This window comes from Crassostrea angulata, chromosome 1 (assembly GCF_025612915.1).
Source record: "Crassostrea angulata isolate pt1a10 chromosome 1, ASM2561291v2, whole genome shotgun sequence".
NCBI lineage: Eukaryota > Metazoa > Mollusca > Bivalvia > Ostreida > Ostreidae > Magallana > Magallana angulata.
Genome location: NC_069111.1, coordinates 30,991,976 through 31,009,622, shown reverse-complemented (window position 1 = coordinate 31,009,622; position 17,647 = coordinate 30,991,976). Strand labels below are relative to the sequence as shown.

Sequence of the window (17,647 nt, the reverse complement as noted above, 5' to 3'; positions counted from 1 at the left end):
AACAATATCAAATGTTTTCTCCATATAAAACATTTCTTAGTTATTATTGACCTTTATAACAATCCGAACTGCTGATTGCCATGACTAAACAACATCTTTATATACTGTATACTAGGTAATTTTCGCCCCTTGATTTTTATTTTGTTTATTGTTTTTTTTTTCTCTTCTGCAAACGGTTTTGTCCAGACACAGCAAGAAATAGATATATTTTTGATTAACATAGTATATAGTTTTGAATTTGTCCAATCTTAAACTTGCCCACTAACAACGATAGTGAGAAGGAGCGAAAATAAAACTTAGACGAAAATATCACAGCAGAAATTAGATTGATCATAATTACAATAAGTATTGCTTTTTTACACAAAGATATAAAAACGTTTACAGTCGTGTATTTGCATCTCCCGAGTGTTTCCTAGACTTTTTTTTCACAAAATTCCGATTGTGTTTATACGTTTTGTCTGTGTATAAATGTGAGTACTTCAAAATTTTAGTGTCATTCATCGAGCTTTTGTTTTCATTTTGAATGTTGAAGTTCAATTTCCAGTTTTATACCTAAAATGAATGTGTTCAGCGTTAGCAACTGATTATTTATGCTTGAATTGAAATGATAGACAAATCAGCTTGAAAAACATTTTTACTGGTATATCGAACCTATGTAAACAAAAACAGGCCACATAATGGTTTACATGAAAAAGAATTATGAGCCCTGTATCTTGCTAATAACTCTACAAATGAATCTCAAATTGAATTTGATCATTAGAAATACATTCTTAAAAAATGTAAATAATAAAAACAGAAAAATAGAATTTGACAAAAATCATGACCATGCCCCTTGAAATGGTTTACATGAAAAAGAATTATGAGCCCTGTATCTTGCTAATAACTCTACAAATGAATCTCAAATTGAATTTGATCATTAGAAATACATTCTTAAAAAATGTAAATAATAAAAACAGAAAAATAGAATTTGACAAAAATCATGACCATGCCCCTTGAAATAATTTCGTCATGGGCGACGGCTGCGGACACACTTGCATCTTCTAAAAAAAGGATTTTCATCATTTTTGACTTCATCATAATGTTGAAGTAATATTTCCCTTTTGAAAACAAAATAAAAGAGTACGACTTGGTACGTTTTACCCAGACTTGTTTAAGATACAATATGTGTAATAGTAATTTCATGAGTTTTTAAAAACTTTTGAATTTAGGGCATATATTGAAAGAAACTACCTATTTAAAAATGTTTTATTCCTTTAGGTTAAACCCCGTGGTCGCTTGCATATCTAAAATGACACTGTCCCCTGATATTACCCTCGAGTACCCCGATAATTACCACGTGGATCGTACTCGAGCAATCACGTGGTCACAGGAAAAGAGGGCTGACGAACTAAGGGACACCACTCTGCGATTCATGGAGAAAATGTGCACGGATATTTACACTTTAGTAGATAAAAGAGACAAGAAGAAAGTTCTAGTGTTTAATCAGTCAGATGAAGCACTGGTCACCTTTTCTGTCAAAGTTAATAGAGACGACAAAGAAGAAGGATATAGGTATGAGGCAAGGATAAAGAACAAGTCCAACTGGGTATCCAGAGTGGCCCATTGCGAGGTACTTTCATATTACACACATGTATGTGCCAACGATGCTTTCAGACTGTAACGAATGTTACAAAAAACTACTGAGTGATTTCAAAAACCCTTGTTATATGTTCATACACAATGAAGTATAATGTCAATCAGAAAACAAGTTCTACAAAAGCATCGTCATATTATTGAAAAACAATAAAAACCAGTCACAGAACTCATATATATATATTATAATAATATTAAAACTGAAGCCTTATTACTTTTGCTAGTTTTGGCTCAATGATGATTTTCAAGCTAATGGCTGAAATTCTATCAAAATAGTGTGTAACTTTTGACTGGACTCCAAAGAACCCCCATTATATTCATGATTGAAATGCAATCATATAAAGTAGTAACATTTATGCGTATGAACAAATATTGGTTGAATTGTGATACATATATTCAATTAATCACATTTATCGTATTTAATTTGAAAGGGGGACGAAATAAAATTCCATGCAACAGAAATCGAGTCCTTCTACATAATCAAAATCCCTCAAAAGGAAAGGGAAATCATTAAACCCGAGGGAAACATTCTCTCTTTTAAACACTCAAAGAAGGTGTCTCTCGATATGCCATTACAAACTGTGGATACACCTCAGGACATTGATTTGCAGGTAAATACATGTATAAGCCGACCTCAGCTAAATTTTAGTACATGTGAATGTTGAAACAACGTGTGATAAATATGAAAACACCATATAAATAAGTGAATGAATTACCCGTTTTCTTTGAATTAAAACAAAGTTATCTTTAAGTTACTCAAAACTTACGCCATTCAAGATATTGCGATATTAAAGTCTTATTAGGTATGTGTAGGTAAAATAGATGCTATAGGAAATTAAAACGAAGTCTTTAGAATTAATGATACTTGAAAAACTTTTATTAAGTTCCTTTGTCAATGTGACGTTCTACTTATCTATAAAGAGAGAAGGAGCTATTCTGTCATCCTCTCTATGAATTTAACATGCAATATCGTGCCATTGGGATAATTAGATAATTAAAATTTGCCTGTTTTCTGCAAGCTACAAAACTCCATACAATAGACTGGATCATAAAATAAGGGATAAAATAGAAATGTGTTCACTAAATGAAAATGAGACTGAAATTTGACTAATTGTTTGGGTAAGCATATACAATCTATCATATCTAATCTAATCACATCTAAAGCCTCGAATCCATTGGCTATGCTGTTAAGTTGCTTGAAATCTTAAAAGTTTGAGCCATATGTCGAATGAGGTTTTTGTTGTGTCTCCAATGGCCCATACCAAATACATTACATAGAATTGGCTTGGAAGGTTCGATTTCCTTTTAAAGATGTTTATGATGTTTTTGTATAGGTTTAAATGTTAAGGACGTTGTTAGTTATTTTTTGTCTTACAAATTGCAATTAACCTCCAATGCTCTATCAGCTTAAAAAAATATCACATTGGTGAACATTTTCTGCAACTATATCGGCGATGAAAGTCTTAGGGTCTACTAGCCTTAGGTGTTGTAAGTTACCCTCCATTTTGAAGCAGTTTGTATTATTATGTTGATTGACATGCTACGTAAAAAAAATTATGAGTCAAACATGTATATCTTTAATCTCATAACCCTCATTATGAGTTTCTGTTCATGATATTTATATTTATTGTAGCTCAGTAGTGTGGACAAACGTGGAATGGTGAAACGGCACAGTTTATTCCCAGAGAAGTTCAAACTTCAAAAAATATCTCAAAGGTTGTTTGTCGAGCATGACATTGATAAGTTTAACAAAGCCTTTTCTGTGAAGCTAGACTTAGAGAGTTTCCGAGACAGCACAGACGCTTGCACACTAGAACCTGTGGCAATCCTATGGGATGGGGAGGAACCTACGATAAAGCCCAAGACTGAGTGTTCTTTGAGTTACGAAAAGAACAGAGTCGTCATGACAATGAAGAATTTACCAAATAAATCAGGGTAAAGGGATTTTTTCTGAATTCTAAATAATAAGGTTGGTTGTTTAACTGGACTTCAACTAACACATCTCGATTATAATCGTACTGCAGTATCTTTCATCAACACCTTAATTCAATTCTTGATAAAGTAGACATATTTTGATCTTAACAATAAATACATGCATCAGGAATATTTTCAAACGGTAGTCACAATATATATATATATATATATATATATATATATATATATATATATATATATATATATATATATATATATATATATATACTTATTTTTATTTGTTTTAGATTATCAGTTGGTTTAGTTGTCCCTGGGGTAGTAGACAAAGATGAGGTCAAATTAGCCTACGCCGACGTTTTCCTGTGTAACATAACCATTCATATAAAGATTGTCAATCCTCAGGAAGCCATGCTTTATATCAACTGCGTCATGATAGAAAACTTACCAACCTTCCTTAAACAAAATCAGTCCCTGGATTTGATAGGCACATCCGAAGACTTCTATTTAAAAAATTTTCATAGAATTCGTGTTCATCTATCAGGAAATTCCGAGCGGAAAAAATCAAGAAAACAAAACAAGCTCGATTGTTTCATAGTGTTTTCAAATCGAGCAAAGGAGAACTGTTTGTCTTTTACAATATTAAAGCAAACACGGTTGGGTGGGAGTCCGACTACGGTTTTGGAATTAAGTTTAGACAGTGGTCCAAAGAAGAAAATACATCGACAAGAGTTTGACCCGTGGATGCTCATGGGAAAAAAACCCGGATTTCCTGATAAAAACCCTGCACTCAGATTATCTAAAGGACTAACATTTGATGATTTTAAATCACCAAGGCCATTTTAAATGTTTTGTAATTTGAACTTTGTTTTTCAAATGTCATCATTTCGGGTGGTCTATTTCTCAAAGAACACACAAAACATACTCAATGCAAACAGTTTTAACACCATTTTTTCTAGATTTGACTATCCTTACATTTTGATGCAAACAACATTTAACTAACGTCATCTAAGTACGGTAGTTTAAAAAACATAAACTTTTTTTTATTCGGATAAATAAACCAAGCAATAAAAGTAATTTAAACTAACAAACGCCAAAAGATAAAAGTGAACACCCAGTGGTTGTACTTACTTACTTTGGCCTGTCGTTCCGTGAGGACCTTATGCCATCAAAGACTGCCCTCCAACAAACATGGTTCTAGGCTACTTGTGCTGCAAAGTTCCAGATCATGTCTTCTTCAATTCAGCCTCCGTGTCCCGCCTGTAGGCGTTTCCGCGACGTTCCCTCTTTCTCTTGACCTCCGAGATCCAGGGAAGGGCTTGGCGTGTGGTGTTTAATGTTGGCTTCCTTAGAGTGTGTCCAATCCAGCACAAGTTCAGTCTAATTTGTATGCCCATTGGCTCCTGTCACGCTCTCTTCCCAAAGTTCTTCATATGTGATCCTTTCAGGCCATCGGATGTTGAACAAGCGCCCGAGACATATATAGTAAAATGCCTGAATCTTCTGGAGAGTCGTTTTGCTCATTCTCTATGTCTCTACTCCATACAATATGGCTCATTTCATATTGGAGTTGAGTATCCGCTGTTTGGTAGTAGTGTAAATGTTTCTTCAGGCCCAGATGTTCTATAGCATGGTAAATGCAGTCTCTGCATTGCTAATTCTTGACGTGATGTCACTGTCAGAGCCACGCCGTTTTTCTACCGTACTCCACAGGTAGATGAAGGACTAAAGTGGGTGTGCGGCCATCTTGTACATTTGAGGATAAGAATGTAAACATTTCTTTAACTGGATTGTTTCTGCCCGAAACTTACCAAAACTGTTGCCAAAAGATACAAAAGCATTAAATATGAGATTCTACATGATGTTTTGTACGCTGCAAACAAGCACAGGACAATGCCTTTTAATCACTTAAAAATGCTGTCGAACTGTGCAGCTATATACAGACTTATTTTGAAGATTTAGAAATCTGAAAAGCTATGAAGGGGTTCATTAGTGTCCTCTCTACGTTGATATAGAGATGGGGCTTCCACTCCAGTGATTGCTCGATGAAGATACGCAAGCTTGGGAGGTCATTTAAATGCAATGTTGACCGGTCTTGTACTATAACAGACTACCAAATGATAGTTACAGCTATTAATATCTGTAGTAAATAATGTATTAATCTTTAAACATGTTTGATATACACACATATTTGTTTGTGCCTGTGCGAACAATATTTCTTCTGGGTTTTTTTTCAAATAATTTTAGCTTCATAGGAGCAACACAAAGCAATGAGGAACTGGAGAGTCAATGATTGAATCTTATTTAAGTGTTAGATTTCATAGAGGAAGCCAGCTTTCGCCACAAGTTTTCAATTAAGTGAAACAAACTTCAGTGTTGCTGGATTTGATATATAATACAGTGAAGCTTTATTCCTTCACAAAATTTTAACACCCATCAAATTCTGCTGATGACTTCTCGAAGAAGACAGAAGACATTAAAAGAACAGGCTAAAGCATCAGTTAGTCAGAATCAGTAAACGTCAAAGGCTGACACTCAATCAGTTTGTCATGACAAATAGAGGGAGGGTTCATAATGTTTTCTGATTTATACCATCCGTATTGTTAAGAGACATGTCAAATCTCTCCATATCAGAGCAAACATCAATTCAAAATTGCTTTCAGTTTCATGGCATCAGCAAGCACCTCCTTTGGGAATATTGCTGGTGTACACAAGGCCATCTTTAAAATTTGTTTATTTGCCTTCAATCTCCAGATCAACTGACAGAAAAAGCTTGTGATATATTCTTCTATAAATTATTTTTAAAAAAAAACATCTATAGTTTATTCACTTTGAAATGCAGTTTTTTTAAAGAGTATAATACCTTTTGAAGTAGAGGGCAATCAACCAATTTTTTAAAGGTGGCGTAATAGCCTAAAATACATGCATGTACCAGTATATACATGCTAAGCAACCACAATGTTAAAGCATGGTATTAAACAGATTTTTTACATAAATATTGTGTATCAAATTACAAGTTAAATAATAACTTATTCACGAATTGCAGAGTTTAAAACATAGGTGTACATAATAAACACATGTAGGTCTATTTTTTTTTAAAACATAAGTAATTAAAAAAATATATAAGAATTTATGAGCATGTCTGTTAAAGCTTGTGTTAAAATTAAGGGGCTATTAAGTAAATAAGTGCCAATATTTCTAAAACATTGGACTGTTATTGGTAGTAAAGCTAATCACAGCTTATCCAGAAGACCCTCTAATGACAGAAGAAAAAACACCTTAGGTTGCTACAGTGATACAGTATGACTGAAACATTTACCAAAGAAACACTCATGCAAAAAATGAAAGACATTGTAATCAAATTTCAGTGTCGAGCAAAGTCATTCAGAATTAATGGCCTTTCTTCAGAAATCCAACACATTTTTGATTTGGATGCAGGACAACAAAACAATGAATTTAATATAATTCATGCGAACATTTGTTGGCAGAAAACGAAAGCTTGTATAATTCGTCTGGATGAGAATAAAAACCTTGCTAGCGTTTACCTTGTTCTCTGTTGAGAGCGTAGAAGTGCCCGCCGATCATTAAAATCCATTTTCAGAGACTGAGGTAGCAGACCATCGTTCTTCACATAGCGCGCACCCTGGTGAGTGTAAACAACACGAGACGGGAGATAACTCCTTGGAGTTGGAAAGATAACTCGTACTACAATTGATAAATAATATTCTCAATATTCTATATTCTCATGTATAAAATGCTTATATTCAAGAATATGTTTATGGCAATGCACTCAACTATGTTTCTTAAATCTGTTTAATTTTTACATTCATTTTTTGATCTTTGAATTAATTATTCTTCATTATATTACATTTCTTGAGAATGTTTTAAAAACCGAAGATACTTTTCAACACTACTTTAATTTCACGATTCTATGTTTGATTTGGACAATCAGATTTTGTAACTCAAAGACAATGCAAATTTATTTTGATAGATCATTTATTGAAAGGCATGAAAACAATTAGGATCATATCTGATATGATTAATTAAACACCCTAAACAAATTTTGACACAGAGGTTTTTTTTGTTGGTTTTTTTTTGTTACAAACGACATGTTGTAATTAGCATTAGTAAATAAAGAAATATACAGCTGGTGACATACCTGATCATCTTACCACTTGAATTTTGAGGCAGTTATAAAAAATACAGTTTACAACTTTAGTTAGAGAAAAAAATAAGAAATGACCCGCATAGAGAAATTTTAACGTAAAAGATAACAATTTTAAGGGTTAAATGACCTTTGATACGAGATCTTTATTTCTAACTATCACTGGAAAAGACTATTATTGACAATTCATTAAAAATTTGAGTGGATAGATAACCGTGCGCATTCTATTATGAATCAGATCTATTTTTTGCACAATGAATATATAAATGTACAGAGGGTGGTTGAACCTGAAAACGTTTTTGAAAATATCTCCTGATGTCAGATTGAAACTTTGTATTTATAATTAGTATTTTTAATTTTTACTGTATAACAGAAATGACATATCATCAATACTGTACAACACACCATTACTAAAAACTCGTCGGATTTAAACCTTTTTTTATTGTACTAACATACATGTACAATTAATTGGGATTAGGCAGTAACTTAGATCGCCCTCTCCGTCTACAATATAAATGGTATGTACCATACGATTATTAAGTACACAACATATACAGATCGAGGAAGTTTACAAGGCAATTAAATTATGATTACCAATCAGTCCGCTTTAGAGATGTAATTTAATGGATGCAGTCACTGAATTAATTGGGTTTTGTTGTATGATCTACATGTTTATCAATTTACATTAGTCTGTTTACATGGCTTGAGTATTTTTCACTTTATTTCTTGAGAAGTATGAGCCAATATTCATGCATTAATGAAAGTTATTAGAACTAAGAGCCTGACGTGAGACCTTTTCTTTGTTTTTTGTTTTTTTGTTTCAGCCAAATAGTTTATCAGGTCATGGATCACAATGACTGTAATTATACAAAGCTGAAATACAGACAGTATATTACTTAAGTGTATAACACAGTTCTATTATCTTAAAATGCACTTACATGTATATCTCAACTAAACTTTACTGAATAACAGAGTGAATTTTTGTACGATCTGGCTTTTTGTATAGATGTCCCTAAATTACATTATGCTTTATACCAATGAATTTAATTAAACTTTTTTAACTTGTAATAAACAAGACATTTTAAAATAAAATGATACTCATCTTCAATATTCAATTGACAAAAGTTACATTTTTTTTTTAATTGAGAAAATTGAGAAATTGTTTTGCAAGGGTCACAAGGATAGCGTTTTAAAAGAAAACCGTATAGAACGCCATAGCTGCCTTATGTGCCTATTTCATGTGAAGATGGTGCTTTATTATATTATGCTGTGGTTATTTCATGTGAAGATGGTGCTTTATAATATGAAGATGGTGCCTTATTTTATGAAGATGGTGCCTTATTATATGAAGATGGTGCTTTATTATATGAAGATGGTGCTTTTTGATATGAAGGTGGTGCTTTATTATATGAAGGTGGAGCTTTATCATATGAAGATGGTGCTTTATTATATGAAGATGGTGCTTTTTTTATGTGATGATGCTTTTTTATGTGAAGGTGCTTTTTTATGTGAAGATGGTGCTTTATTATATGATGGTGCTTTTTTTATATGATGGTGCTTTTTAATGTGAAGGTGGTCACTCGGAACTCCTCTTATTTTTGAATACTGAGTTAACCATTTATGTATTATCTCGAAATATTGAAAGTAAAACAAAAAATTGATGCGATCAAAATCCATTTGATACTCTATTGCTAGTTCCTCTTTTTTCTAGCACAATTAGTATATACGCTATCGAGAAGATCTAGCTGTGTACGACTTTACCCCAACCGAACTTACATATATTAAGTGACAAGTATATAATGACGGAATATTACAAGAATTAAAGCCTATAGTAACGTTATCCTGAAAAGCAGAAAATTGAATTTACTAATTATTTGTGTTTAAGCGAAGGTTATGCCCTAGCAATCTGATTAAAATAAGATCTTTCATCCGCTCTTAATTGGGAGCTGATTTTAATCAACTCTCCTATGCAGTTACTCAGACAAACCGAAAGTGAAACAGTGTTTGGACCTCAGTACAAATCATCGCTGCTGACAAGACTTACTTCTTGAACATAATTGATAAATTCGATGTAATGTATGCTAAAGCATTGTTTTTCAAGGAAACTTATTTATAAATACCTTGAAAATAGTAAGATTTTAAATGGTACGAACAATTTAGATATTTTTTGTAGTCGTATGTATTCCTACGCTAGAGTTCAATATAGTCTCGTTCAACTCGACGCTCGGCTGTCTCCGTAAATCTCCGACAAGCAGATAGTCCCCCTCGCTTGTCGGATAATTACGGTGTCAGCTGAGCGTTTGTTTGAATGAGACTATAGAGTTCAATATTGCTTGGATCCATACAATTTTCGAGAAATATTTCTATTACTGATACATAGTTTGATTGAATTAATTTTATCTTTAAATATTATTTAAGATGATTCATATGGGGGTTTCTCGACATTCTTGTCGAAAAAGTCCAAAAATTCATATTATAAAAATGTGCGTAATTCTAATACAAATTAGAAACTACATATACTTGTCATGCAAAATAACATATCATTGATTTTAAAATAAATAAACATCGACAAAATCAACTCCCGTCAGTTCTTCAGTATTATTGTCATCGCCCAGTCGGTCTTCGTCATTGATGACCGTTCTTCTTTAACCTAAGTGGTGAGTTGGAGGAAGAGCTCACATTCTGAGTGTTTCAAAACAAAACATTATAAAAACAAAAAACAAATAAAGGAACAGATTGAGGATCTGATTTTAAACAGACTGATGCCCTAGGTGATATGACTTGAAGATAAAGAAAGGGAAAGTCACAGGGAAAGGTCTACTATACTATATTGTTATATTCAGTAGAATATTCTCACTATATAACTCTATATAGATGAATAGTCATTAATTGTAATATTAGTTCGTCCGAAAAATATTGACCGGTCAATATTTTTTTGATATTGACCGGCTAGGAATAATATCTAATGAACATTCCCTCTGTTTCAAATAATCGCCTCTGATTTGTTGATTTGTAAACGATGACGTAAATAACCTTTAGCGACTCCAAAACAAGGTGACGTCATAATAGAGAGTCAGTCAAGGCAAGTAAACAACGGACGCGCAATGCAACGGTTTGCTATCATAACGGATATAAGGATTTGCGAATTTCTGAGAAGGAAAATCAGGTAGAACATCTGTATGTTAATTCTTACAGTCGGCGGAATATCACTAGTCACCGTTTGATGCGGAGGATATTTTGAAAATGAACTTTGCACAAAATTGATTCGTGAATTCTTTGTTGAGCTGAGAAAATTACGGCGATCTGTTTTCAATTACTTTCTCAAATTTTTATTTGTTTCTTCATATAACAAAACAAATACTGACTGTGTTTTCGGGCAACATTGATTATATTAGCCCCCTTGGGACGAAAATATTGCCCTCCGCTCCGCTCAACCCCAGTCAATATTTGTATAATATAGCTCAAAGAAGGCCCTTTTGTAAGTGGTAAAGGCAAAAGTAAAATGTCAAGAAATACTGACAAAATATTGTATTATTCAATTAATCAAATTTGTCAATTCAGTTGAGTTTAGTTCTTACAGTTCATCTCGCAACTATAATACTTCTTATGCTAAAAAAGAGAAACTAGCAATTGTGTATTAAATGGATTTTAATTGTATCAATTTTGTTCTAGTTTCAAAATTTCAAGATAATAAATGTTTAACCTAGTCTTCAAAAATAAAGTTCCGAGTGACCATCTTCACATTAAAAAGCACCATCACATAAAAAAGCACCATCACATAAAAAAGCACCATCTTCATATAATAAAGCACCATCTTCATATAACAAAGCACCATCATCACATAAAAAAGCACCATCTTTATATAATAAGGCACCAACTTCATATAATAAAGCACCATCTTCATATAATAAAGCACCATCTTCACATAAAAAAGCACCATCTTTATATAATAAAGCACCACCTTCATATAATAAGGCACCACCTTCATATAATAAGGCACCATCTTCATTTAATAAAGCACCATCTTCATATAATTAAGCACCATCTTCACATGAAATAACCACAGCATAATATAATAAAGCACCATCTTCATATAAAATAGCCACATAAGGCAGCTATGGCGTTCCATAAAACCGGAATACTCGAGCAATAAAATTTGCTGATATGGACGTAACTATTTCCCCCGAATAAACTAACTCAAGAAACCTTCTATTGTTTTAATATTTTGGTATCATTCTCTTGTAAATGTTGTGACATATACATATAAGAGAATGGAGATATTTGGTAAACATTAAGCGAACAATACCATGCCATTTTTTTGATGAGGAATATTTTTTTAAAATTAAAATGATTAGATTCAGTAATACTCTTTGAGGTTTTGCAAAAAGATTATGACAGCCATTTATATAGAAACATTTTTTTCAAGAGACAGACGAAAATGTTTATTTATTTATTTTTTTTATTCAGAAGTTCAATTTTAGGCTGTATAAGCCATCAGTATAATTGCATAAACCATAAATGTAATTAACAATGACGATATTAAAGATTACAAAGTAAAGATTTAGATATGTGGGGGTCTAAAATGACGTACGAAATACTTGATTAAAAGTTGGAATATTACCATTACGTAATTCAATAATAAACTTGTTAACAAATGTTATTCTAGTTGATACATAGTTTCAATGGAAAGTATATACTATGATTTAATTTATACATGTAAGTATTCAATTGCATTTTGCATGCTATATATTTTTTTAACCCAGCTTGATGTTCTGAACCTAACAACTGAATTAGCCGAAAGTACTTGGTGATTTATGATAGAAATCGCTATTGGTATTCAATTGCATTTTGCTTGCTATTTTTTTTTACTCATGTTTATGTTCTGAAACTAAAAACTGAAGTGGCCGAAAGTACTTGGCAATTTATGATAGAACTCGCTAAAATCTATTTTTGGGAGTTGATTTTAATCAACTCTCCTATGCAGTTACTCTGGCAAACCGGAAGTGAAACAGTGTTTGGACCATAGCAAAACCATCACCGCTGAAAAGACTTAGTACTCGAAAATAACCAAAAATATTCGATGTAATATATTCAGAAGCGTTGTTTTCACAGGAAACTTATCTATAAATACTTTGAAAAGAGTCAGATTTTAAATGGAACATGTACGAACAATTTAGTTACATTTTGTAGTCGTATGTATTCCTACGCCGGAGTTCAGTATTGCTTGCATACAATTATCTACAAATACTCCGATTAGTAACACATATAATCACTGGCGGATTTAAGGGGGGGGGGGGCGTGGAGGGCGCACGCCCCCCCCCCCCCCCCCTTAAATTTTCAAAGTATGCATGACTGTAGATGATTTGATAAATTTTACTTAGAAAAGTTAGCATTTTATGTTTCACTTTATTTATAATTATGCCTGACTCAATGTTACACCTCATTGATACACCAGCTGTGCTATGCTGAATGTAATTCTGCTGCTCTATAAACATCTATAAACATCTGATCCTAATGCATGTTGAGTTTAAAACAAGCAGTGTTGGTCATTTCATTATGGTGGCTGCATCAAATTCCCTAGGGCCCTGAACTTGGGGCTTCGACCAAGAATCGACTGGAAATCCCAGCAGTTTTGTTTCAAGTGTAGACTGCGCTGTCATTTCCCTATTGCGATGCAAGCAAAAATTTCTGAATATTTAAAAGCTGGTCGAAGGTAAATATATAATTGCATTTAAAACCAGATGGTCTATGTGCAATCATTAATTAATGACTCTATATTTTTTGAAATTTTTTCTAGGTAAATAGACTTTTTTAATATAAGAATACTGAAGATTTTATGCATCAGATATTTCTAACAGCTAATATAGGGGGTCGGATACCGTCACGTCATTAGAATGTTGTAACTTTGATAACCTGGTTAATTTTGGAAGTTCATAAATGCCTAAAATATTTTGTTTTTAATCCAATACATGTATTAGGTATAAGTAACAATATGTGTCAAATTGTTATATGTTATAGGCTTTTGTGTAAAGGAAGTAAGTACCAAGGGGAAATAGTAGATGGCGGAAGTCTGGTGATTAAAAGAAATGAAAACTTTATCTTGTTTGTTTATTTTTATTGCTTATTTCATCTTTTAAAAGTGTACATAACTAAAAAAAATACCACTATTTTGAGCCTGGTTTTACCTACAAAACACACGAAAACCCAGACCCCCTGCCTCAATAATTTTATCCACGCCCCCCCCCCCAAACTACAAATCCTGTATCCGCCCCTGATAATGCATCGTAGAGTTTGATGGAGTTAATTTTTTCTTTAATGGGGGTTTTGTCTAAAGCTAGGAATTCTTGTCGCCTAAAGCCCGATAATTCATATTAGAAAAAAATGTTTGTAGTTATTAAAAAAAGCTTAGAAACTACTTGCCATGCGAGATTACGTATCGTTGATTTTAAAATATACACTAATCAATAAAATCAACTCCCGTTAGTACTTCAGTTCTCTGATTTTAACAGCAATATGGGGATAATGATTTCCTATTCTTTTAGTTGACATGTATAGAAACTCATCAGCTTATGGAAAATAAAACAAATTTAAAAAAAAGTATAATGCAAATTAAGCTCTTAATTAATTCATTAATTTAGATTATTTCTACCAAAGTTGTGGTATACAAAACGATTTTTTGATGTTTACTCGTATGATTGATGAAGTAATACTGGCATATATTGCTCTTTCAATAGATTTATGGTTCATAAAATGGGGACCCGACACAAGCGAATGCCAATGGGTTTTTTCTGTTTTATGGGTCAGTTTTTAAGCACTCTATTATCTACATTGAAAGATATGTCATTACAAGTCAGGTACACTGTTCAGATTTAAGTTAAAACACAGCAAAATTGCTATCTTACTATCAATTACTTTGTAACTTATCGTCAGTTTTGTAGCTTACAATACTGCAAGTTTACACAGAGTATATGAATCACTGAACCCGTTTGCTTTACGGGTTGTGCATTGCTTTACTACGTACATATGTATTCGATCGATTTGATAAAAGCTCGAAGACGGTCGACATGTCTGTATCCAAACGTAGAAGGTAAAACGCTTGTACATTTATTACTTCTTCATAAACAGGAAACTTTTCAAGTTATATTTTCGACTAATATAATTATATCATGGCACCAATTAAATTTCAAAATTGAAAGTTTGAATTTAATTACTGTTTGAAAAGAAATTGACTTACAATCAATTAATGATTTTTGTTTTTCAAAAATTTGTTTTACAATTATTACATTGATGGGTGATAAAAAAATCTACTTCCCCACGTACTTTTCTACCCTTTTGCAAATCGCTATTCTAAAATTTGGAATAAGTTAACCTTCAGATCTACCTAAAATTTGAAGGTGTGATTTGTTTAAACAATGAAATGCTTTCTTTGGTGATTCATGCAGGATATGAAGGAGGCGAAATTGCAGAACAATTGTTTTCCTGCAATGATCGCTAAAAGTTGTCTTCCTGATATCACTGTTGTGTATAATGGTTGCTGTCATCGTGATTGTTGTTTTCTTCAATTCACTTATGTGAAATGATGGTTTTCTTCACGATTTTACAACGGAGAAATAATTGTTATCTTCGTGATTACACTGCTGGGTAATGATTATTGTCCTCATGATATTACCTTTTCTGGAATGACTGTTGTTGTCTTAATTTTGTAAGTATAAAATGATCGTTGTCTTCCTGATTGCATTGCTGTTCCATGATTTTTGTCTACTTGGTTTCATTGCTGTGTTGGATTGTTGTCTTTATGATTTCACAACTGTATTTTGATGTTGTTTTACCGATTTCCCTACAGTTTCACAATAGTTATTGTCTTGATTTCCTGCTTTGAGATGTTTGTTAAAAAGTCTTAAATTGCAAAACTTGGTAAAGGCCGATAACCTGTTATACACAACAGTACAATGTTTGTTGACTGCGTATAGGACACATCGCATGTTTTTCAATTTTCGGAATTTTTTAAATAAAATCATTCTATACTCATTAAAAATGAAGTTTATTATCGTTTTCATAAAATAATCTGGCTAATTCGTAAGTTTGAAAGCGATGAAATTCAAATATCGTGATATGCATGTTTTCTCTATCGATCTACCCCACAGATAGCAAGCTTATATTGGCCCAGCGTTGGCCCGATGTTATCATTTATGTGGGCCCAATGTAATTTTGCTCATCGGCGCAACATTGCACCAACAAACTTTGTCCTTATAAAACATTCTCACAAATATTAACAGTAAGTCTAATCTTTATTGTTTTCTCACAGAAATATAATCAAGATTCAAATTTTCAAACGTTGTTTTTTTTTTTTTTATAGTCGATCTAAATCTATATATTATTAAATAAGCCGAAGAAGCGACGATGAAGTCGGCAATAACGATCAAATTGATCGACGTGTAAATATTGTAAACACAACTTAGTAAGGATTTTAGCTTAAATAAATTGGTTTAAGGTGTTTATTATATTAAAATATACAATAGTCATGCTTTTTGGCGTTCCTAACGACTCAGAATGTTCATTATGAAAACAATGAAAGAACGCCAAAAACCGGTATCTATCATCAGGACGCACAAGAAGTGTTTTCTTCGGCCGTAACTGGTCACAACTTTCTAAGGTTGTTTACTTCATATTACACTCTATAAATATATACATTGTATATTATATCCATTTACGTATAAATGTATATCAACTTAAACTGTCTATTTCTCGCGTAAACATTCAATATCGACAACTCGATCCTTGACTTCTCCCACAGAAAAATAAAACTCATAGAAATCTTACCACCTGTACTTCAATTATGATTTCTTCAGCAGTGAGCTATGAATGAAGAAATCATTTATTCAAAACCAACGCATACATGAACGTAGAGTTGAACAATAACAATAAGAAAACAGCTAATGAAGCGAGGCGGTATCCAAAAATGGCGTCGTCTCTTGTTATATTTTTTCTCCGATGAACTTGCGTTTTGTACACAGTGCATAAACTTCTATTTTTTTCTCTTTGGAAAATAAATACGATTTATTTATGAAACTATACGTATTGAATGTTTATTTATATATCCTCTCGTCGACAGATAAACCCCTATTTGTCGCAAGATTTCCCCATACTTTCGTAAGGGGAACTTAAAGAAACAACAGTCCAAATCCCCATTTTTGACGGCTAGAACACCCGCAGGAAGCACAAAACACCATCATGTCCCGTTATCGTTTTAATTTACAGCAGCATTTTGCGAAAACGGGCTTTTGAAGTTATCAACGAGGACAGAACTAGAGAACTAAACAGGAACTGAATTAAGATAGTGACCAAACGCATTTATTGAGATTAGTTATTCATGTGATTGGGAAAGGGGTGAATATAGGAGGAAGAAGATTGAAGGGATGTGGAAGTTAATATCATCGTTTTTTATCAGTACTAGTAGTTCAAACATGTACGACTGAATAATAAGATTCTTTTAATTTAGTCAGCATGTAAAATAAACAACGTACATGGTGAATAAATGTCAAAGATAATGCTAATCCTACAATTTGTTTACAATCAGCTGTTCGAAGAAGGTCGCATGTGACGTCACTGTACCACGTGACACCCTATCTAACTAACGAGTTTTTAAACGATCGAGGCTATAATTATACCCGCACTTTCTAAAGAAAGTTCGGATATATTGTTGTTACCCTGTTCCGTCCGTCCGTCCGTCCGTCTGTCACGTTTTACTTTCTCAAACTGCTCTTACATCATATAAACCAGCAAACTGAACTCTTGGAGTTTGATTTGGGGTATCATGTCGTTTTGTAAAAAAGGTTTCAAAAATTCTCTGTTAGTCCCCAGGGTCAAATAATTGGTAAAAAAAATGACGTTTTTTCACAAAAAACCTTCTTCCTCGAA

At 32.8% G+C, this 17,647-nt stretch overlaps 2 protein-coding genes across 3 annotated transcripts in view; one reads left to right on the top strand and one right to left on the bottom strand.

Annotated features, from left to right (window-relative positions):
* Positions 1–6,446, bottom strand: part of LOC128174993 (N-chimaerin-like) — a 39,617-nt gene extending 33,171 nt beyond the window's left edge. Inside the window, exon 1 of the mRNA XM_052840392.1 lies at positions 6,428–6,446. The gene's annotated coding sequence lies outside the window, so the exon portion shown is untranslated. The remainder of the gene's footprint in view (positions 1–6,427) is intronic.
* LOC128174966 (uncharacterized) overlaps positions 1–17,647 on the top strand; it is a 41,867-nt gene that overhangs the window by 9,151 nt on the left and 15,069 nt on the right. The window contains exons 10-13 of one of the 2 annotated variants that reach the window (XM_052840375.1): positions 1,258–1,609; positions 2,064–2,243; positions 3,266–3,567; positions 3,855–6,341. The exons of the other annotated variant lie outside the window; for it this stretch is intronic. Of the exons in view, the coding sequence (XP_052696335.1) occupies positions 1,258–1,609; positions 2,064–2,243; positions 3,266–3,567; positions 3,855–4,410 (1,390 nt within the window). The 3' untranslated portion in view covers positions 4,411–6,341. Of the gene's footprint in view, positions 1–1,257; positions 1,610–2,063; positions 2,244–3,265; positions 3,568–3,854; positions 6,342–17,647 lie in introns of those variants that run through there. 2 annotated transcript variants of the gene reach the window in all.